At 48.9% G+C, this 24078-nt stretch overlaps 1 protein-coding gene across 1 annotated transcript; it reads left to right on the top strand.

The window, feature by feature from the left end:
- Positions 1 to 171: 171 nt before the first annotated feature.
- LOC100282494 (GUP1) lies at positions 172 to 24016 on the top strand. Its single transcript, NM_001155403.2, has 19 exons — positions 172 to 472; positions 561 to 616; positions 703 to 884; positions 972 to 1020; positions 8060 to 8163; positions 8262 to 8326; positions 10080 to 10150; positions 10872 to 10931; positions 12688 to 12801; positions 20636 to 20760; positions 20854 to 20905; positions 21551 to 21613; positions 21792 to 21901; positions 22230 to 22322; positions 22408 to 22489; positions 23001 to 23078; positions 23371 to 23446; positions 23556 to 23605; positions 23678 to 24016. Exons 1-19 carry the CDS (start codon positions 370 to 372, stop codon positions 23717 to 23719), a joined length of 1575 nt encoding a protein of 524 aa, NP_001148875.2. The 5' UTR covers positions 172 to 369; the 3' UTR covers positions 23720 to 24016.
- Positions 24017 to 24078: the final 62 nt, after the last annotated feature.

Here is a 24078-nt window from a genome sequence, read left to right as displayed (position 1 = left end):
CCTGATATATCTCACATATATATTTTAATTTTTTTAAAAAACTAATCAGAATTTTTATTTAAAAACAATGAAAACCGCTAAAAAAACGAAACCGGCGAAAAATACCAACATCCAACGGCCAGCAGCTCTTCTACCTCGCCTTCTAGGCTTCCACTCTCACCGCAGTCGCCGGTGTCGCCTCCGCCTGGATCGTCCGCCACTGCCAGCTGCCATTCCGCCTCGGATCTGAGTCGCCTTGCTGCCTCTGCGCCCGGACACAGCCGCGCATTCCCCACCGGCTCGCCGAGCAGGGGCCCTGCTCCCACGCTGCTCACTCTCCCCAATTTCCCACGCACGCCTAGCGAGGTCGGGGGTTGAGGTCTGGCGGAGATGGGCGGCGTGCCCTGGAACCGGGTGGAACTTACGCTGCTCGTACTCTACGCGCTGGGCTTCTACCTCGTCGTGATCTGGAGGTCGCTTCGCCTCTCGCACGGTACGTCGGTGGCACCCAGTTCCAGCCACCTCCTCATGCTATCTCCTCAGCGATTGCCGCTCGTCTCACAGCTGCTTCATGGTTGCAGAATATTCCGGGAGGCTCTACGGACTACGCGTGGGATCACTTGCGGGTCATCTGAATGTGCGTGCCATTTCACCAGTTTCAGTCTTGTGTTTTACCTGAAGACCGAGGGGCTTCCCGTTTAATTTCCTTCTCATCTGTCGCAGGACCTGTCGGATGCGCAATGGAGAAACTTCCGCGGGAACTTGCCAATTCTGACTGTTGTAATGGGAGCATTTCTGATTCTGGTCAATACGTTGAGATATTGCTATGGCCTGAAAGGTCGAGGTACTGCTTTGTTGTGGCTCATACTGTCTTTGAGCTATTTATGCTATCTTCACGGTGCTTGGTATGCAACTCACCAGTCAATTTTGTTTTTCATTTTTCATGGTCTTTTCCTCCTGGTAAATTTCTAACTTGTTTGTCTTCATGGCAGTGTTGTTTTTGTTCTTTTAATTGCACTGATTAATTACTCAATAGTGAAGGTCAGTGCTTTCATCTTCCCCTCACTGCTGCTTTAACTCAAACTGGTTTAGTTTTTGTCCCTGTGTCGTTTTCGGAAATACAAACAAATCTTCGTGTCAATAGAACAAACAAACTGTTATTGTTTTGTCATGATGAACCTACTTGGAAAAAATATATTAGGCCTGAAGATGTTTCAGAAGCACTAATTTTCTCCAGTTATTGATACACACATGCTGAGCATGCCAAAGACAAGAACTATATTAAGAGCATCTCCAAGAGAGGCACTAAACATGGTCCTATTTTAAATATAGGGCTCAAAACCATAAAACATTCTTCCAATAGCGGCCCTATTTTATAAAATTTCATCAAATGGTTATAGGGCTCGGTCTCTCGGGTCCTAAATATAGTACCCATATACTGGAGCCCTATCCTCATTTCCACTTAATCTCCAACCATTTATTTCCTAATATCATGAGTTATTTCCTAAATAGCATTATTTAAGGCCTGACTATTGGAGTAAACATTTCTTTTGAGACCCTAAACATTCTAAATATGGTCCTATTTCAAATTTTAGGACTCTATTTTAGGGTTTATTGTTGGAGATGCTCTAAGCACATCAAATAAAAAGACATATTGTCATATTAATGTGTTGCTAAATCCGTGAATTTATTAGTCATAATGCCACAAGGCCACTTAGTTTGTTATGTGATCATCAACTGCTAAGTGACATCATCAGCTAAAACTGTTAGAGTATCCGTTTAGGGTTTTGGGGTTAGCCCTGTAATTACAGTTTTATCCCTGTGTAATGGGCCAAACCGAATAACCTGAGTCTACTAATATAACCCCCTGAGCTAGTGTTAGGGTTTCCCACATGGTATAGAGCTAGTTTATCTTTTTTCCCCCCAATTTTCTCTCCCCTTCCTCCAACCCCAGCCATCGGCTGCTTCACCAAGCTACCCCCTTCCTAGCCCCTTCCCGCCAGCGTGACCTAGACCCTTCCCGCCGGCGTGCCCAGCCCCATGGACGTTGGCCCTCTCTCCTATGCGGCGGCCGCCGCCGCCTCTGCTGCGGCTGCAGGCGCGGGCGTGGCCGCCGTCGCCGCCTCTAGCGCGGGCTTGGACACGACCATGGACGCCGATGCCGCCACCACAGCGCGTCTGCTCGTCCGGCAGGTCACTGGTGCCACCTCCTAGGCCACCCTGCTCGGCCTCCCTCACTCTGGAGCCCTCTGGCTCCCCTCAGGCGCAAGCGCAGTGCTCCTGCGCATCGGTGTACTCGACGGGGATGGTCCGCCCTTCATCACTGGCCTCGAGCCCCTCCACGGTGCCCCCTCTCCCGCGCTTGCTGCGCAGCAGCAGCACCTTGCCACCCTCGCTGCGCAGCAGCAACGACCTCGTCGCCTCCGCCGGGATTCTCCCTCACCGCTCCCGTGTGGGCTGACACCATCGCATCCGCGGCTAGGGATGGCAAATTTAACCCGCAAACCCCGAAACCCGATGGGTGCGGGTACCGGTGTAGATTTTGACCCGTGGGTGCAACCCACACCTGACCCAAAGTTTCATGGGTGTGGGTGCAGGTTTTCATTTCAACTCGCGGGTCACCCGCACCTGACCTGAAATTTAGTTTATTTTTTGTTATGCGCGAAAATGATTAAGATACAACAATGATTATTTTGAACAAGTAACTTGGCTAATGATCCGTGAATGTTTTGTTGCTGTTCAATATGAGAAGACTTAAATTTGTAGATATAACTCAATTATTGTCTGTTTATAGCCGAATTATTGTTTAAAATTGCACACTGAGTAAAAACCCTAAACCCTAAATGCACCCGAAACCCGACGGGTCCGGACGCGAGTTTGAAATTGCACCCGCGGGTGCCATGGGCGGACCCAGTGGGTGGTCCATATGGGCCACAACACACCCTATGATCATATAAAGTTAGTTAGCATAGTGGTGTAAGTACTATCTTTTGAACTTGGCAGTCAAGGTTCAAGTTCTATTGTTCTCTGTTTTTTGTTTTTTTTCATATTTTTCCTGGCACACTAGTGTAGCAGCTGGATCCGCTACTGGCGGGTGCGATCATGGGCGGGTTTAGTTAGACATCACGAGTACGATCATGGGTGGGTTTTTGTCCCGTTCGACTCAAACTCGACCAATTGCCATCCCTATCCGCGATGTCTCCTCCACCCGCATCCTCCGCGTTGGTCACCACCATCGCCACCATCCAGGCCGCCGTGGCCGCCTCGCAAGAGCGCGAGCGCGTCGCGTCCCTCGCTTGGGAACAGGAGCACGCTATGGGCTAGGCCTTGACCACTCAGCTGGCCACGACTCAGCGTCTCCTTCTCGGGCGTGGCACACCGCCACCACCGGTAGTCCCTGAGGCTTCCTCGGTGCTCCCAGAGTCTCCTCACGTCTCCGGACTCGACGTCGACCACATCGCCGCTCTCCACGCTCAGGCCATTGGGATGCACAACATTTGGTCCCTCGTGTCTGTTGTGTTGGACCCGACATGCTCCCACTACCCTCGTTGGCGGGGACAGGTCCTTCTCACGCTTCGACGGTACGCTCTCGGCAACCACGTCCTCGACAACCTCGTCGTCCCGTCGTCTCCATCGTGGTACCTGATGGACAGCGTGGTCCTCTCGTGGCTCTACGGTGCCATCACCGTTGAGCTACAGGACATCATCCGCGACCAGGTGGTCCCTGCTCGACAGGTGTGGCTCGCTCTTGAGGAACAGTTCCTCAGGAACCGGGAGGCTCGAGCACTCCACCTTGATGCCCAGTTTCACTAGTTTTCTCATGGAGCTCTCTCCGTGGGAGAATACTTCCACCAAATGAAGGGCATGGCGGACTCTCTCCGTGACCTCGGCAAGCCCATCGCCGACCGTACCCTAGTGCTGGACATTCTGCGTGGCCTCAGCCCCCGCTACGGCCGCCTAAAGGCTCTCATTAAAAGGATCGTGCCCTTCCCCGCTTTCTACGACGTCCGCAACGAGCTTCTTCTCGAGGAGCTCACCTTGGAGACTGAGGCCCCTGCTCCAGCGCCGCCCCTCTACAGTGCTCGTCGTGGCGGTCAGGCACCCTCGGGGGGGGGGGGGGCAGGTCCCTCGCCCTCCATCGACTGGGGCCACTACCTGCACTCCACCCGCCGCCCCTGCGACCCCTCGTCCGGCTTCCAACACCGATGGAGGTCGTCATTCCCGCAAGGGCAGCAACGGGAACGGTGGCTCCACCCAGGATGGTCCCTCCGGTCGGGGTGGCGGCCAGGCGTGGCCGTCATTCTACAAACTCTGGACCGGGACCATCGCCTTGTGGTCGGGCCAGGCCCCGAGTGCCTCCTGCCCTCCTACACCAGCCCTCCTGACCGCGCCTCCCCATGGCGTGCCCCCGACGACTCCGACTTCGCCCCAGCTCCCGCCTCTGGGGACCCCCACTCCTCCCCTCCCCATCCCTCCCATCTCTACTCGACCGTCGTTGGAAACGGTTCCACTTCCACTCTGTTGGTCACCTCAGTAGGTGCCTCGGTTCTTCCTGGACCGTTCTATCTCAACGACGTTCTTGTAGCTCCTCACATTACTTACAACCTTCTTTCTGTTCGCCGATTCACCACCGACAATTCTTGTTCCATTGAGTTTGACCCTTTTGGTTTCTTTGTGAAGGATCTGGCCACCAGGACCCCCCTCGTCCGCTGTGATAGCTCGGGGCCCCTCTACACGCTTAGGCCTTTTCCACCGGCGCGTCCTCCCCACCCGTCCTGGTCTCCACCACCTCCTCCACCACTTGGCATCGTCGTCTCGGCTATTCAGGACCTGACGTCATGACCAAGCTCACCAACAGTTTACATATTTCATGTAGTCGGGATCATTCTGAGGGGCTCTGTCATGCTTGTCAGCTAGGCCGACACACTCGTCTCCCATTTCCTACATCTTCTTCTAGAGCTGAGCAGGCTTTTGATTTAGTTCATTGTGATCTCTGGACTTCCCCTGTACTCAGTCTTACTGGATATAAATACTATTTGGTGATTTTGGTTGATTTTTCTCACTTTCTTTGGACTTTTCCCCTTCGTCTGAAGTTTGACACGTTCGCCACCCTCACTCACTTTTTCGCCTGGGTCTCCACCCAGTTTCGTTGCCCGGTTCATGCCCTTCAGTGTGATAACGGCCGCGAGTTCGACAACGACGCTTCTCGCTCCTTCCTCTCCCACGACGTTCAGTTGTGTCTCTCGTGCCCTTACACCTCTTCCCAGAACGACCGGCCAGAATGCATCATTCGCACCACCACCAACATGATCCGCTGCCTCCACTTTCAGGCGTCTCTCCCTGGCAGCTACTGGGCAGAGCCCCTGAACACTGCTACACATCTCCTCAACCGCCTCCCCTCGAAGGCGGTGAGCCATCTCACCGCCACTTCGCCTTGTATGGCACAGCCCTCTCCTACGACCACCTTGTGTGTTCGGCTGTGCGTACTATCCCAACACTTCCGCCACCGCTCCCCATAAGCTATCTCCTCGTTCCGCCCGCTGCCTCTTAGTCGGGTACTCCCCTGACCACAAGGGGTATCGCTGTATTGGCCTCGCCACCATCCGCATACTCATCTCTCGTCACGTCGTTTACGACGAAGATGGGTTTCCCCTTGCTGGCTCCTCCCCACCCATCGATCTCGACTCTCTCCTTGAGTCCGATCCGGTCCCCCCTCCACCCCGATCGCTCCGACCTCCTTCTCCACAGTCTCAGGCGCCACTGCTCATGCCTCTTCCCGCACCACATGCGGCCCAGACGCCTCGCCTTGTGCCGTTACCCGCGCCACGCGCGGCCTCGACGCCTCCGCTCGCGTTTCTTCCTGTGCCATGCGTGGCCTCGTCGACCCCTCTCGCGCCATATGCGGCACCATATACGAGCGTGGCCCGCTTCGCCTACCACCGCCGCGGGCAGGCCACTCCCTCCAGCCCTGCCGAATCGGCATCGTCGACGAGCGCGGATCGCTTCACCGACCCTGCCCTCGTCTACCACCGCCGCGAGCTGGCCCCTCCCTCGGTCCATGACAACCCGCCGGCCCGCATCGAGCCTCCCGTGTACCACTCGGTCGCCATCCACCGCGACCCCGAGCACGTCCACCCATTGGTGACTAACCGTGTAGCCGGCGTTCTCTGCCTCGTTGTCCGACTGATCCTGGCGGCCGACACGGCTGCCACTCCTTTGGATGCCTCCTCGGTCCCGTCCTTCGTTCGCGCCGTCGTCCCCGACCCCCACATCGCGCTATGGAGTACGCGGCCCTGCTGGCCAACCACACCTGGGACCTAGCGCCGCGTCCAACAGGCACCAACGTGGTCATTGGCAAGTGGCTCTTTTGCCACAAGTTGACCTCGGACGACACCCTTGATCGCTATAAGGCCCGATGGGTCTTTCGGGGCTTCACCCAGCGTCCCGGAGTGGACTACGACGAGACCTTCAGCCCCGTCGTCAAGTTCGCCACCGTTCGAGCTGTCCTTTTCCTCGCCCTCTCCCATGACTGGGCGATCCATCAACTCGACGTCAAGAATGCCTTCCTCCACTGCACTCTGACGAAGACTGTCTACTGCAGCCAGCCCACCGACTTCGTCGACGCCGCTCGCCCGGATCTGGTCTGTCGGCTGAACCGCTCCCTGTACGACCTCAAGTAGGCGCCGCGGGCTTGGTACAGTCGCTTCGCCTCCTACTTGGCCTCCATCGACTTCGTCGAGGCCAAGTCGGACATGTCCCTGTTCATCTACTGTCGCGTCGATGACACCGTCTACCTCCTGCTCTACGTCGACGACATTGTGCTCACGACATCCACCGTCGACCTTCTACAGCGCACGATCGTTGCCCTTCAGCGGGAGTTCACAATGAAGGACTTGGGGCCTCTTCACTACTTTCTTGGCATCACCGCCGAGCGCTGGCCTCAAGGTCTCTTCCTCCACCAACGCCAGGACACCATTGACATCCTGGAGCGGGCTGACATGTCCGATTGCAAGCCCTGCTCTACGCCTGTCGACACTCAGGTGAAGCTCTTTGAGGACGACCCCTCGGTCACCGACGAGACGTCCTACCGGAGCCTGACCGGCACACTCCAGTACCTGACCTTATCTAGGCCGACATCGCCTACGCCGTCCAGCAGGTGTGCCTGCACATGCACACCCCGCGGGAGCCCCATCTTATCGCTCTCAAGCGGATCCTGCGCTACCTCCGCAGCTCCCTCGACTACGACCTTATACTCCGACCTTCCCCGACAACGGAGCTTGTGGTCTACACCGGCGCTGATTGGCTGGCTGTCCTGACACGCGCCAGTCCACTTCTGGATATGCCGTGTTCTTGGGCTCCAATCTCGTCTCCTAGGCTGCAAGCGGTAGCCTGTCGTCTCTTACTCCAGCGCAGAGGCCGAGTACCGTGCTGTGGCCAACGGCGTGACAGAGGCCTTCTGGTTGCGACAGCTGCTCCAGGAGCTCCACAACCCCCTTCAGAGCACCACCCTCGTCTACTGCGACAACGTCAGCGTGGTCTACCTCTCCACCAATCTTGTGTAGCATCAGCACACGAAGCACGTGGAGATCGACCTGCACTTTGTCCGCGAGCGTGTCGCTGCCGGTGACGTTCGGATTCTCAGCGTCCCCACCACACTGCAGTTCGCCGACATCTTCACCAAGGGGCTCCCGCCGTTAGAGTACCGTTTAGGGTTTTGGGGTTAGCCCCTGTAATTATAGTTTTACCCCTGTGTAATGGGCTAGGCCCAATAACCTGAGTCTATTAATATAACTCCCATCCCTGAGCTAGGGTTGGGGTTTCCCACAAAAACCAACTAAAAGTTCTATGCTGCTTTGGCCATTTCTTAAACCCCCAAAGGCACGATTCTTTAACTTCCCAAAATGGAAAGGCCCCTGCAACAATATTTTCTCTCTCTTAATGTCATGGCGTGTAGTTTCCTGCATGTTGGGGAAAAAGAGATATAGAGTGACTAAGTAAATATATTAGGAGTTTTTCTCTGTCATGTTCTTGGTTAATTTCTGTTTCATTCCTTTGTTAACCATAATTCTACCTCTTGCAGCTATTTGCTCATTATAAGTATTGCACAAGTCTCATTTGGAGCTTCAACTTATCTGTTCTTATTCTTAACCGAGTTTATGAAGGATATTCATTCTCATTGTTCGGGTTAGATTCTTTATGCAGTTGCATTTAATCTTCTAGTTTCTCTTACTCAGACGTCTTCTCTTTAGTTTATATGAGATTTAACTTTTTTATCAAAACAGTCAAAATATGGCTTTTCTAGACAACTATCGGGGTACATTCAGGTGGCACATATGCTTCAATTTTGGTATGTTTCACCTTATGTTGTTGTTTTTTATTGAAATCATCCGTCTATTGTTTGCTGCCCTGTATAGAAGCTCGTTGCAGCTCTTCAAATTGGTTTCTCATCTGGTGCAGGGGAAGTTATCAAAGGTCTTACATTTTAGAGAATTTTATGTTAAGTTTGAAAACTAAAAAGGACTAGTGTTTAGTTCTTTCTGAATGCATATTTTGGTAAGTTTGTTGGTCAACATTATCAACTGTGGATATGAACATGTTCTAAGAATACTAAAACCTGATGGTTGTATTAAAAGTTAAAACTTCAAAACCAGAAGTAATAAACTGAAGGTTACCGACCTACTTGAGATACTTCTTTTTTTGGCAAGTCATTGGCAACTATTTCATCCTGGCTGATGCTGTGAGGCTTAGTAACCGGGAACTGGGAACGTGACCACGACACCACGTTCCTCGTTCCGGGAACGTGGGAACATTCTCGTTCCCGTAGTGTTAAAACCTAGTTTTAGTAGCGTACCGTGTACCACGTTCCCGTTCCTCGATCCCATATTCCCATCGATCCGGAACGGCGGAACCTAGTTACTAAGCTCTAGGGATGAAAACGGTCGGTAAACACTAAAACCATTACCGTTTTCATATTTTTTATCGGAAACAAAATCGAAAACGGTAACTCCGGAAACGGAAACGATATCGGTATTTCGGAAACATCGGAAACGAAAGTTTGGTGCGGAAAATACACCGGTAACGGTCGGAATCTAAAATACAATCGGTAAATATATTAAACTTCATAATACAACAAAGTTGACAAAAGATCACAAAGAACACAAGTTCACAATTCATGATACAACAAGTTCACAATATAAAAAGTTCACAAGGATCACAAATTTTTAATATAAAAAGTGTGCAAAGACCACAAGTTCACAATATAACAAAGTTCACAGTATAACAAGTTCATAAAGATCACAAGTTCATAAACTCAAAGTTCACAATTCACAATATCCACTCGATCTAGCTGACATGGCATGCTTACTTATGAAATATTTTTTCCTCACATAAAAAGTTTTTCACAACCTCACAGGAAAACCCTAAAACCTAGTGTGTGGAAAAGACCAAATCGTTAATCTCAACTGCCTTCCAAAACCATCTATCCAAAAAAAAAAAATCTAAAGGTGTCCAAAAAATACAAAAATAAGTAACCCTTATCTAGAGATGTACAGGCGATGCGAAAAATCACATGCTGGAAAATTCCGAGACACAATTCCGAAAAATTCCGAGACACAATTCCGGAAAATTCCGAGACACAAATCCGGTAATTTCCGACAAAAACCGGTAACCGAAGGAAACGGTCGGTAAAACACCACGCCGATTCCGATACCGATTCCGATAGAAAATTCCGAAAACCGATTCCGTTTTCGAAAAATACCGTTACCGAGGAATCCGACCGAAAAAATTCGAAATCGGTTTCCGGAATACCGAAAAATTCCGAAACCGTTTTCATCCCTACTAAGCTCTGAGGTCAGATGCCATTGGACTGGAGTACCTCATTTTGATAACTATCTTGCAATTTGTCTAAAACTGAGGCAGTTTATTGTTTGAAGTTGCATTAGGCTTGATCCATCTATCACAAGAGTTCCTTTGTATTGATATCAGAGCAAGTATTGTGCTGTTTTTACTCCTTGTCTCTGCGCGTGTTTATGTGTAACCAAGCTTGTCTAGATTGCTTGATTCAATATTGGTTTTGTGCACATTCTAATTTTCTGCTGCAGTTGTATTACGGATGATTAGCTTTGGATGTGATTACTGCTGGACAATTCATTCTTCTCATTTTGACTTCAAGGTATCCTTGTGCCATGTTAGTTTTGCAGCATCAGAACTTTGATGTTTCACAAAGTGGGTCTGTTTAGTGACATGCTTGTTGGAGTGGAGTGCATCTGATATCTGATCACATCTGTATGAAATATGGTTTTCAAAACAATGTTCGCAATTGTTTTTTTATTATAAATAGCTGTTGCTGATAGTTCTCACGAATAGCTACAACTACAACTCTACTGTATCTTGTTGAGTTAAATGCATTAGCAGTCCCTAAACTTGTCACAGTGTCATCTAGGTCCATGAACTTTGAAAATGCATTTCTGGGTTCTTAAACTTGTGAAATAGTATCATTTAGGTCTAATTAGGTCCAAAATACCCAAAATGTCCATGCATTGCTGATGTCTTGTACCAAAAGTGTCCATGCATTGCTGGCGTTGTGTTTTTCTGCGGGTATTTCATAATGACAGGTTAGCCTCGAGCCCTCGACAGGGACATTTTTGTCACTTTGGACCTAAATACCACAATTTCACAAGTCTCAGGACCTAGAAATGCATTTTCAAAGTTCATGGATTTAAATGACACACCATGACAAGTTCAGGGAACGACGTCGACAATGCATTTAACTCATTTGTTGTTAACCGTACCTTTGACATAGTTACTTATATTGATGTGCTAGCTTTCATAAATGCCGAATGCACTCCGTTGGCCAATGCTGTAGTATACTAACATGGATGCTCTTGGTGCAGAAACATATGCAAAGATGTCAGGTTTGTTATTCTGGAAAGACATGCTACTTTGCTTTGCAGGTATTTCAGTCTTCCAATTTTCTTGTAACAATTAATCCATTTTTCTAAATGTGTTAAGGTTTTAGACATATGTAAGGTCTGGTTTAGTTTCATGAAAACTAGTTTTGGCATAAGCAAGAACAAAACTAGCATTCTTATTTTGATACATTAACGATTACTGCATGAGGTCTTTTTCGTGCCCCCACGCTGACTGACTTGCATATGAATTTGCATGGGGGCAAGGAATTGAGACAATTCCTTATTTGACACTAGTAAAGTTCCTGGTTCTTTTCTTAACCTTCAAAATATAAATCTTCTTTATTTGACATTGAATGTAAATTTGGTTCCCTATATAACACTACCTTAGTTTTGATCTCTAGTGGTGTTAACTTTCATGTGAAAAGACGAGTTTACCCATATTGAAGATAGTACATATAACTTGATGCAAAGTGTAATATATTTTCATAAGAGTAAAATACAGTAGCGGTCCTCGAACTTGGCATTTTGTATCACTTGGGCCACCGAACTTAGAAAACCAGCAAAACGAGTCCTCGAACTTTGTCAGCCTGTGTAAAACCGTCCAAAACCGGGTTTGCTCAAACCGAATGCCGACATGGCATGCCACGTTGGAGCATAAAAGTTCCACCTAGCATTACCAAGATCATCCAGGATATCAAAGATGAGGCATGGGCATCTCTTTGTTGTATGGCTGGAATTGTAGGGCTACGTGGTATTTGGTCATAAGTGTTCTGTGAGGTGGTTATGGTCGTTTGTTTTTTTGGTTTCTAGATGAGTCCATTTAGGTTTCTTTGTTTCCGGCCTCCGTAAGGAGCCCTTTGTACTTGGTTTGCTCTACCATTTTGCTTCTTAATTTAATGAAATGCAGTTTTCCTGCGTTTTCGAGAAAAAAACGTTGGAGCATACTAATGAAAGTTCTTGGACTCAAGTGGCACAACATGTCAACTTTGGGGATCCAAGTGACACAACATGCTAAGTTCAGAGACCCAAGTGAATTCAATGTGACATGCCACATCGACATCCAGTTTGAGCAAAAGTGGTTTTGGATGGTTTTGCACAGGCCTACAAAGTTAGAGGACCTGTTTTACTGGTTTTTTAAGTTCAGTGACCTAAGTGACACATCGTGCCAAGTTTGAGGACCGCTACTGCATTTTACTCTTTTCATAATGGCATAATAACCTATAGTACACTATTGTAATATAAATACTTAATTTTACCGTTAGTTCTGTAGCATCAAAATGGTGTAATACAGGTTATTATGGAAATATATTACACTTTGCTACAAGTTATATATACTATCTTCAACAGGGGTAAAAATGTAAAATCATCTTTTCTTATGAAAGTTAACACCGTTAGAGGTCAGAATTAACGGTAGTGTCATATAGTGAACCAAATTTACGTCTAATGTCAAATAGGTAAAATTTATATTTTGAGGGCCAAGAAAGGAACCATGAACTTTACTAGTGTCAAATAAGAAATTGTCTCCAAGGAATCAGGCCTCTCATGAGAAGATATTGGAAGAAGACTTACTAAGGAATGGTTAGTTTCTGCTGACACCAGGTTGACCTTTAGGTGAATTCAATATAGACTTAGGTTGTCTGTAAATTAGGTCTTGGCATTTTTAATCTTTTCTACTATGGTATGTCATTGTATCATTGTTGAGTTTTTTTTATTTATAACTTTATTTAGCTTAAGCAATTTATTTAGGAACTGAACTATATTCATTCTTTGTTCCGGTGATAAAGCACTGTTCTTGCAGGAAAGAGGGCTCAGTCTTGACAGATATACATTTCTTATGTATTTATGCTACTTGACATATGCTCCAGTGTATATTGCTGGACCTATTGTTGGATACAATGCATTTGCTGCTCAGGTTAGTCTTTATCTAGGTATTTTTTATGGAAGCTGATCTTTTATCATGGTGAAAGCAGACCTAGCATTTCAAACGAAAATGATTTTTCCATTTTCAAGATATTCTTAGTTTTTTAAAAACAGTTTTTTATAAGTAATTTATTTTGTACCATTCAGCATAATGGGATCAACTGATATATATATATATATATATATATATATATATATATATATATATATATATATATATATATATATATATATATATATATATATATATATATATATATATATACACACACACAAACGCAGGAGAGTTGTGTGTCATTATATTAAGAAGAAAAAGAAACATAAGAGAGACAAGACTTGTCAACCCCTAATACAAAGGCCCTTAGGCCGAGACCCCCCTGAAATTAACACAACGCACCACGCACACAGAGCAACAACCCGACCAAAAATGACCACCAGCAGGCAAACTGCTAGGGTCCCTTAGGGAGCTGGCGCGTTGTGTTACCAGTCAGTTTATCTATTCTTATTTCTTATGCGCACCTTCAAAAAAGGAGTTTGTAAGGAAAGAGCCTATATCAGAGCATCTCCAAGAAATCCTGTAAACCAACCCCAAAAGTGTTTTTAGGAAAGAAAACATATTTTAAGTCCTCCAATAGCTCTCTCTTGTCTCCATATTCTTCGCGTCCCGCATCCGCTGCTTGCTGCCCCGCAAATTTGCGCGTCGCGGAGCCTTCCCCAATCGCCCATCTCACGCGCAGCTAACTGACTCCGGTGCAATGCCAGCCGCCAGGTACGCGTATCCATCTGATGGTAAGGACACAAGTACGGATGCAAGTCTAGCAACCAGCCCAATTAGCACATGGTGTGGCCCACATTAAAATATTAGGGCTTATTTATTAGGAGTCTACTGTGGGTTTAACTTTTTTTAGGAATCTCATTTTTAACAACAGCGCTAATAAGACGCCTTGGGGAAGAAAATTTGTGTCCTTTTGGAGCTGCACTAACCCCTCAATGTATTGATGGTTGACTAACCCCTCCAACTGTTAAACTAGGTATTGTAACCCTTAAAGTATTTAATACTACCCTTTGTATGTGGGTGGTTTTGGGGAACTTGCCTAGCAAGTTACCTTTCTTGTAAGACCTTTTCTTCTCTCTAAAGTTAAATATATAAAGATGCACAACTATCATGCGTGTTCGATAAAAAAAATTAATCTATTCAAATAACCCCTTAGCTGGTTTTGCATGGCAGTTTTGCCACCTTGGCATGTGTCAAGGGCGTTAAGCCCTCGAGCAGCTGGACCGCGGCTACGTAGCTCGTATCCGTCGTCCGTCTTCTCCGGCGAGGTATTCCTCCGTCGTAGGCTTAGAGAGTACAGGGAGATGGGAGATTAAGGTGAAATATTTCTTATTCCCTTCATTGCCTCACGGTTCCATATAAATAGGCCACTGGCCTGACCAACTAGATAACTTCTAATTTAGGAAATGACTTATTTGGAAACCAACTCCCCTACAATTAAGGCCTATCAATTTGGCCACTAATCTAGCCACTTTCCTTGGATGGACCTTCCTTGGTTGAGTTGCTGCCACTTTCCTCTTTGGACGAACCTTCCTTGGTTGAGCTGCTGCCACTTTCCTTGGACGAACCTTCCTTAGGTGAGCTGCTGTTGGCGCCCAATTTGAACGGCCGAGCCTCAGCTCTCCTGGCGTCGCGGGCCCGCGTATAGGTGCGGCCCCACATGACATCTCTCCCCCCCTCGAGGTCCAGCTCGTCCTCGAGCTGAAAATCTGGGTAGGTGGCGCGAAACTTGTCGAGGTCCTCCTAGGTCGCCGAAGTTGCTGGTTCGCCCCGCCACGGGACCAGCACCTGTTGAACACCCTGTGCCAGGCGAGTGCGTTCTACCCGAGATGGCTCTGGAACAATCGCCCCATGATGGATGTCGGGTAGGGGTGGTGGGGCGGATGGAGGTGCCCCTACAAACTTCTTCAGGGTGCCCACGTGGAAGACGTCATGAATGCGGGCCTGTGGTGGTAGCTCCAGGCGAACGACGACATTGTTGATGAGCTCGATGACGCGGTATGGCCCTAGGAAGCGGGGCTTCAATTTGCCCGTTGTTTGTTGTGGCAGTGAGGACGGAGCTCGCTGGCGAAGTCGAAGGAGCGCCCAGTCGCCGACTGCGTATGTCACTGGCCGGTGTTGCTTGTCGTAGTGGCGTTTCTGCACCGCCTGTGCCTGCTCGAGGCGATGGCGCACATCGGCGAGGAATGCCTCGCGTTCCTCCATGTCGCGTGCGACCGCATCCACCCTTGTTTCACCAGGCTCATAAGAGCGGATGGAGGGCGGGTCACGACCATACACCACCCGGAATGGCGTCTCCCGGAGCGAGGACTGGTATGCCGTGTTGTACACGTATTCGGCCCATGGCAGCCAGCGAAGCCATTGTCGAGGACGGTCGCCTGTGAAACAACGGAGGTACATAATGATGACGCGGTTGGCCGCCTTCGTCTGGCCGTCTGACTGTGGGTGGAAGACGGACGACATGTGCAGCTTAGTGCCCATGAGCCGCATGAGCTCACGCCAGAACGTCGAGGTGAACACCGGGCCGCGGTCGGACACCATGGATTGCGGCACGCCATGGAGGCGTACAATGTCGGCGAAGAAGGCCTGCGCCACCGACTCGGCGGTGTACGGGTGGCCGAGGGCGATGAAGTGGCAGTACTTGCTGAAGCGGTCGACGACGGAGAGGATCACCGACTTCTCGTTGACACGGGGCAGTGCTTCAATGAAGTCGAGGCCGATGTCCGCCCAAACGACGGTGGGAATCGGTAGTGGCATGAGGAGACCTGCCGGGTGAAGATGCTCCGACTTGTACCGCTGACAAGTGGGACATGCCCGTACGAAGTCCTGCACAACACGACACATGTTGGGAAAATGGAAGTCACGACGGAGGCGGTGTAGCGTGCGCTGGACGCCCTCATGTCCATCATTATGGACAGCCGCCACAATCTCCTGCAGAAGTGGCGAGGCCGGTGGGATGTACAGGCGCCTGTCGTAGAGAACCATGTCGTCAGCCACCGCCCATGGAGCAGTGCGTGTGCCTGCCCTGACTTCGTCGTGGATGGCAGCCAGAGCGGGCTCAGTAGCCTGGGCGTGTCGGAGGCGGCTGATGAAGTCGAAGCGGGGAGCTGAGATTGCCTGGAGAGTCCCCGTGCCGTCCTCGTCGGTGTCGCGGCGCGAGAGCGCGTCAGCCACCGTGTTCGTTGCTCCTGACTTGTACTCAACGGAGAAGTCGAACCCGAGGATCTTGCCCACCCAATGATGCTGCAGAATGGTCGCCAGGCGCTGATCGAGGAGGTACTTGAGGCTGTAGTGGTCTGTCTTGACGACGAAGCGTCGCCCCCACAGGTACAGCCTCCAATGTCGTACGACAAGCACAAGCCCGATGAGTTTGCGCTCATAGGCCGCTAGGGAGCGATGGCGGGGCGCCACCGGTCGGCTGAAGAAGGAGATCAGATGAGCCTCCTGTATGAGCACCGCCCCGAAGCCATAGGTGGACGCGTCGCACTCCACGACGAAGGGCTTGGTGAAGTCCGGGAATGTCAACACCGGTGCTGTCGTCACTGCCCCTTTGAGGGCACTGAAAGCGGCGGTTGCCTCGTCGGACCACACGAACCCCTCTTTCTTCAGGAGTGCCGTGAGGGGTGCTACAATGGCGCCATAGTTGTGGACGAACTTGCGGTAGTAGCCTGCCAAACCGAGGAAGCCACGCACGGCTCACGCCGAACGAGGTTGGGGCCAGTCGTGGATGGCTTGGACCTTTGCGGGGTCCATAGCGACGCCAACCGCTGAAATGACGTGGCCGAGGTAGGCGATGGAGTCAACACCAAATGAGCACTTGGACCTCTTGACAAAGAGTCGGTGCTGGCAGGGTGTTGAGGATGACGTGGAGGTGCCGGAGGTGGTCCACCCATGAGGTGTTGTATATAAGATGTTGTCAAAGAAGACAAGCACAAACCGGCGGAGGTAGGTTCGCAGGACGTCGTTCATCAAGGCCTGGAATGTGGCTGGGGCGTTGCACAGCCCGAACGGCATCACCAGGAACTCGTAGAGGCCGTCGTGGGTGCGGAACGCCGTTTTATGGACGTCCTCCTGCCGCATCCGTACTTGGTGATACCCCGACCACAGGTCCAGCTTGGTGAAGAGGCGTGCGCCATGGAGCTCGTCGACGACCGGGATCGAGAACGCGTCCTTGACAGTGAGCGCGTTCAACGCGCGGTAGTCGACGCAGAAGCGCCACGACCCGTCTGGCTTCTTGACGAGGATGACCGGGGACGAGAACGCTGAGTCGCTGCGGCGGACGATGCCCTGGTCGATCATGGCGGCGCACTGCCGCTCAAGTTCGTCCTTGTGCGCCGCAGGGTACCTGTACGGTCGCACCGCCACCGGGGAGGAGCCCAGCTTGAGGACTATGTGGTGCTCGCGGCCCCGTGCTGGAGGTAGTCCGATCGGCTCGGTGAATACATCGGCGAAGGCGTGTAACAGCCCGTCGATGAGGGTGTCGTCGGCTGTGGCGGCGAGAAGAGTCGACGCAGATGGAGGTGCCACGCCGCGCCAGCAGACATCGCACCCCTCCCACTGGAATGCCATGGTTCGGGCGGTGAAGTCCCATACAATGGGCCCGAGCGTGGCCATCCAGTGCGTGCCGAGGACGACGTCGTACCCGGCTAAGGCATTACGAAGAGATCGACGCCGAATACCATGCCGCCCACGTCGACCGGAGCTTGGCGAAGAACGCCCGGGCAGGCCACGCGTTCCCCATTGGCCACCGTTGCCGTGAGTCGAGGCCGCGACTCGATGGTTAGCCCCGAGCGTCGCGCAGCCGCTTCCCCGATGAAGCTGTGTGTTGAGCCCGTGTCGATGAGCGCGACGAAAGTAGCGGCGCCGACGACCACCTGCAGTTGTACCGTATTGCCGACGAATACCCCGGCGACGGCGTGAAGGGAGAACACCGGTGTCTTCGTGTCGTGGTCATCCCCCGTGGCGGACTCGTCAGCGGTGTCCAACTCGACGCCGTTGATGTAGAAGATCCGCGTACAGACGTGGTTGTGCCCCCGTGTGTAGCGCTCGTTGCAGTTGAAGCAGAGGCCCTGCCGACGGCGCTCCTCTTGCTCCTGCATGGATAGGCGTTTGTGCCCATCTGCCATGACTGTGGGCGTGGCTGTCTGCTCAGCCGGCGGGGCAGGCAGAGCTAGTCGCGGTGCAGGGGTCGGCAGCAGGCCACGGGGCGCACCCTTGGGAGGCGTCGGTGTATATTGCTCCCGAAGCTCCAGGTGGCACGCCAGGCTCATGGCAGCCGCTAGGGACTGCGGGTTGTGTACCTGGACGTCAAGGCTGAGCGGGGGACAGAGACACCCCGTGAATAGTTGGACCCGTTGTGCCTCGTCGAGGGGTCCTGCACGTGGAAGGATCGCCTAGAAGCGGTCCTGATAGTCCGCGACGGACCCCGTGCGGCGGCAATCGGCCAGCTCGAAGAGAGGCGCGGCGCGGAGAGGAGGGCCATAGCGCAGATTGAGCAACTCCTTGAACCGGCGCCACGATGGAGTACCCTCGTCCGTCTGGACCTGGATATACCACATCTGCGCCCCGTGCTCCAAGTTGTAGGATGCCATCCAGACCTTCTCCTCCTCCATGATGCGCTGCTGATGGAAGTAGGATTCGCAGCGGTTGATGAAGATGAGAGGGTCGGTTTTACCATCGTACCGGGGAAAGTCCAGCTTTTGGAACCTCGGTGGCCGGTCCCCATGGTGCTCGCCGTAGCCGATCTTGTGGCCTGAGGCGGACGTGCGGTCGGCTGTGAGGCTGGCGATGGCCTGGGCGTTGGCCGTGACTGACGCTTGCAGTGACTTGAGAGCCTCGGCAAAGGCCTTGAAGTCGTTGGAATCGCCCATGGCTGGAACGCAGGACACCACAGAGGACGTCGGTGAAGTTGGTGCGGCGGCTGGGGGTGGTGGTGAGGTGGTGGCGGCTGGTGTAGTGGTGGAGTGGGAAGAGGATCGCCGGGATCGTGATACCAGGTTGTCAAGGGCGTTAAGCCCTCGAGTAGCTGGACCGTGGCTACGTAGCTCGTATCCGCCGTCCGTCTTCTCCGGCGAGGTATTCCTCCGCCGTAGGCTTAGAGAGTACAGGGAGATGGGAGATTAAGGTGATATATTTCTTATTCCCTTCATTGCCTCACGGTTCCATATAAATAGGCCACTGGCCTGACCAACTAGATAACTTCTAATTTAGGAAATGACTTGTTTGGAAACCAACTCCCCTACGATTAAGGCCTATCAATTTGGCCACTAATCTAGCCACTTTCCTTGGACGGACCTTCCTTGGTTGAGCTGCTGCCACTTTCCTTGGACGAACCTTCCTTAGGTGAGCTGCTGTTGGCGTCCAATTTGAACGCCCGAGCCTCAGCTCTCCTGGCGTCGCGGTCCCGCGTATAGGTGCGGCCCCACATGACAGCATGCCACACTAGTACACAGCCCCCCTGTAAGGTTTATATTCTTTTTTTTTTATTTCTACTCTTCCTCTTCACCCTTCCCACCTCCCGTGATCTCTCCTGCTTCGGTCTCTCCACAACGGATGAGTGGTCTACACGCCACATGGAAGACGCCAGCAATGTCCAAAGCCTTAAGGCTATTATGTCCTGGGAGGAGGTTGTCGAGGACGAAGTGTGGGTATGGCAGAATCTTGAGCCCTGGTGGCAGATAGGATACTAGCCAGACCTTCTTCACATTGAACATTGCAGCATCTTGAGCCAGCCAAGAACCAGCAGGAGCGATTCCCGAGCTCAAGGACCCTTGATTCCTCAAGTGTGGCATGAACGACGAGGTCCTGAATGTCCACTAGTGAAGTTGTTGCTCACCATCATGTAGGTCCTGGAGCCTACGAGAGGCATTGGGGTCTGGCTGGAGAACTGCTAGATTGAGCCAATGCATCTTGACGCTGCAGCCACTGGCCTGACGAGCACCGTGCCGCCGTTTGCAAGAGGGGGGTGAGCACCATCTTCTCTTTCACTGTGGTCCTCGTGCTCACCATGTCCGACAATGCAGGTGGCAGCATCCATGGAGACAACGATGAACCTGGAGCCGGAGTATCTTCCTCGTGGTTCTTGTAGTTGTGGATGCAGGGCATGAGCTTGTAGATTTTGTCATCCACTGTGGCCAGCGGAAGGGCAACAGGCACAGTGGCCATCGGAGATCTGGGTTGTGCAGGAAACAGCAGTTGAGCAAAGTTGATAAGGCATAAATGATATATGGGGTCTTAACGTAAGAGATGGAGATGAGAAAGATATTATTTGTTGACTCAAAGTTATGCCACCATCCTTTTAATATGCCACATCAGCATAACCGCCTTCAAAACCACCATGGTGGGGTTGTTTGAATGGTATGGGATACTTTAAGTTTACAATACCTGGTTTCATAGTTGAGGGGGTTATGTAGTCAACCATCGAAACATTTGGGGGTTATATAGACTTTTTGAGTTTGTAAGGAATAGGCCTGTCTATAACTCGGCAGCAGTTTAGTCTGGAATTTCTTTCAAAATAAGGAAATATGAAAGAGACTTTGATTTCAATCTAGATATAGATAATTGTAATATACCACTAATCATCATGAATACCTTTTGTACTCTTCTTTGTTTAAGTTACCTCAAATGTCACAAGGTGACTTAAGAAACTGTGAGGCCGAGTTTTGGAGAGGAATTTCAACTGTGCTTCATGTAGCAGTTGAATAGTGGCATTATATGGAAATGTCCTAGTAGTTACACATACTAACCTGTTTTTGATGTAGCGATCTTGCAGTTAGAGGTACCCCAGAAAAATTATTCATTTGCACAAATATCTTGGTATGGTCTAAGGTGGATTTTGAGTTTCCTTCTTATGGAAGGCATGACACACTTTTTCCACTACAATGCCTTTGTAGTAAGGTACTTGTTTGTCTTCATATCATACAATTAACTCTATCCCTTTCTAATGGTCGCTGCTATATTCTGAATTTTCAATTGAATATCTGACGACAGCCGGCTATGGCAGCAGTTATCCCCTTTTGAGGTTTTCATCATCAGTTATGGGGTAAGATTATAGATTATTCGTAAGGTCCTGTTAATGTGCTCCAGGCCTTCTGGGTTGTCACTTATGGCACTTTATTTGTGTCCCCTCCTAAGTCAGTGTGCAGCAATTGACATTTCCGTTGTTCTTTATTTGCTTTCTTTATTCTATTCATTGATTTTTGCCACTCACAATGTTGTCTTCTTGACTTCTTGTTATAATTACCACTGTGTCTATGAATTGTGGGTCCAGCTGGGTCTATGAAATGTGAGCCTGATAGCAATTTTACAAATCTGTTTCTTGCTGATGGCAAATATCAGAATCTCTCACTGATTACCTGCATACATTGTTCTTGAGGTATCACCTAGGCGTCCGGGCAGTGGCTGCTCGCCTTGGATATTTGCTGCCTGGGCATTTCTTAGCCTGCCTAGGTGGCTGGAAGTTGTCTGCTCGCCTTGGTCACGCATCACGTCTTAAAACCCATGCCTGCATATAAGTTTTCTTGCACCACCTATGGGAGCATCACAGCATTATATTTTTTGTTTAATAAGTGTCTTGGTTGCTATGGTTCCCTACTTTAAATAAGTGTTATGTATCTTTTCTTGTCTGACATAGCGAGTGCTTTATTGATTTATCAATCCCATTGACTTCTCAAACTTTCCAGTACAGGTGTTAAACTTTATGTGGTTGAAATTCTTTCTTATTTGGCGCTACTTCCGGTTTTGGTCACTGGTAATTCCATATTAAATTTTGCATTCAATAACACTCTGATCTAATATCGAATGTTTTATCATGTCTTGAAAATTATTTATCTAATAGATAGCATTATAGGAACACAACTTTGTTCTGATCTCAGCATCTGTTTCATGAATATTCTTGACATGTATTAAAGCTAAACACATCATTGCAGGTTGGAGGAGTCGAGACTCCTGAAAACATGCCAAGGTGTATAAATAATTGCCATGATCTGGAGAGTTTCTGGAAAAGCTGGCATGCTTCTTTTAATAAATGGTTGGTTAGGTATGTGCTAGGTTGTTTAAATCTCTTTTGTGTTACCACATATATGTATAGGAACATGTTTGTATTATGTCTTGCTTGTTAAATTTATTGGCCTTACATAGTTCATTTCTATTTATAGCTTCATGAATCTTTGGTATATGCATATGAAAGTAGTAAGAAATTTGCAATTGTTATTTTGCAGTTTTGCACCCATTTACATCATATTTTTGAACCATGCATAAACCTTGTACATAAAGTGGAACATGTCTATACTAAGCTACATCTATAGCTAATATACAGATATAGGTTATTCTGTGTTGCTATGTTTGATCAACCACTCTTGTTACAGGTACTTATACATTCCTCTTGGTGGTTCTCAAAGAAAACTACTGAGTATCTGGGTGATATTCACGTTTGTAGCAGTGTGGCATGATCTAGAATGGTAGCTTCTGCATAACCCTGTGTCTGACATGTTTGCTTACTCTGTCGCCACATCATTTCTGATTACTTAGATTAATCCTAAACAGGAAACTTATCTCATGGGCATGGTTGACTTGCTTATTTTTCATTCCAGAGATATTGGTTAAATCTCTGTCCAGCAAATTTCAGGTAAACTTTTTTTTCCAAGGATTCAGTCGGCTTGCCATGGTTGCAGCTCATCTGCTTTTCTTTAAAGCTACTAGTTTACTACCTCCAGTCAAAAAAAAAATCGTTCAGGAAGAAATGCTTCACAAAAAAAAAATGATTAGATTGTCTGAAGCACCTTGTTTTTATTATTAGAATACTAATTTCTAGTGTGAAAGAAATGTAGAGCAGCTACTGCAAGATGCTAAATTTAGATAAAACATGTCAAGTTGCCGTCTTTGTTTGAAAAATTAATTCAATTTGTAAGTTTTAAGGAAGACATATTAATTGAGGATCCAAATAACTCCATGCCCATACGATATAAAAATTCAAGATATCTGCTGGAATGAAGTTGCTAGGGTGCTTAGATATCTAATATATTTAATGGGAAGTTCCAATGGATCCAAATAACTCCATGCCCATTGCGTGAATTCAAGATGCTTCATGGAAATTTAAGAAGGCTAGCATCTCATATATTTAAAATATGTTTTTGCAGGCAACTAGTTCCCTTGGGATGCTTGTTCACCGTGAATTTAAAGCAATTGCTGGTGCAGTGACAATCAGCTGTCTTATGGTACGTTCTAGATGTTTTTTTTTCTGAATGCACAACCAAAAGAACACAATTGTTCTTGGTCTCTTACCAGTAAAAGCATATAAATATTAAACAATAGGCATCCAAGAAAACTGCTCAAGAGACTACATGAAACCATTTGTTTAGCTATTATATTTAATGGGAAGTTCCAATGATCTCGTGTGCCATGATCATTTGCTAAATTGCAATCATATAGGAAAATTTCAGCTATACATGGCATCAGCCATTCGTGCATAGTTACATGTGTGCTATTTCTGAGATGTTTAACACACAGGTGGCAAATCTTGTTGGTTACGTCGTGGGGCCATCCGGGATTAAAGTTCTGATATCAAGAATGGCTGGGAAGGATGGTGAGTTACAGTTTCACATCCATCCACTTGTGATGGATTCCATTTAGTCAGATGTACATGGCCCAACTGAACAGCCTTCATGGTTAAATACACGTTTCCTATCTTGCAGCCCTGCCTTCCCTTGCCTTCATATTTACTACGTTCTACGTGGGCGTTAAGGTGATTCCTCGCTAATCAATTCCGTTCAACAATGTGTACCCCTTTTGCCGACATCTTGTCAAATTATTGCAGCTTATGTTCCATATACGGGATGCTAGCAAGAACCAAGGTTGAGGGAGCTTTAAGATGATGTCTCCAGTTTTGACTCGCAAGCAAGCAGATGGCTTCGCCGTGGCTGAAGATGATAGCTTCGTCTTTTTTGTTTGCATATTTTGTTTTTGTTTTCTAAACAGTGTCGAGAGAACATCAGCGCTATAAGCGTTGACATGTGATTTTGCTTTTAGAATATATAAAGGTAAAGGCTGACTCATTAGCGTGGTGAATGTTGAAGTTGCACACTGCTATACGTCCGGTTGTAACCATGATCGACGTGATTCATCTGGCTCAAATGCATATGCGAATTTAATGTGTTGCTAAACCAACTTTGAACCTTGGTTTCGAATTTAGTGTTCTACTGAACGTGTCCCGGCCGG

This window comes from Zea mays, chromosome 2, assembly GCF_902167145.1.
Source record: "Zea mays cultivar B73 chromosome 2, Zm-B73-REFERENCE-NAM-5.0, whole genome shotgun sequence".
In the NCBI taxonomy this organism is placed as follows: Eukaryota; Viridiplantae; Streptophyta; class Magnoliopsida; order Poales; family Poaceae; genus Zea; species Zea mays.
Note: the sequence above shows the minus strand (reverse complement) of the source record. Positions and strands in the feature narration are given on the sequence as shown.

What these genes read in the sequence shown, in the direction of transcription:
- LOC100282494 (NM_001155403.2), top strand. Translation starts at nt 370, where the DNA reads ATGGGCGGCGTGCCCTGGAACCGGGTGGAACTTACGCTGCTCGTACTC. An exon ending in CATGCTACTTTGCTTTGCAG is followed by an intron (nt 10,932 to 12,687) that starts GTATTTCAGTCT and finishes CTGTTCTTGCAG; the next exon opens with GAAAGAGGGCTCAGTCTTGA. An exon ending in AAGAATGGCTGGGAAGGATG is followed by an intron (nt 23,447 to 23,555) that starts GTGAGTTACAGT and finishes CCTATCTTGCAG; the next exon opens with CCCTGCCTTCCCTTGCCTTC.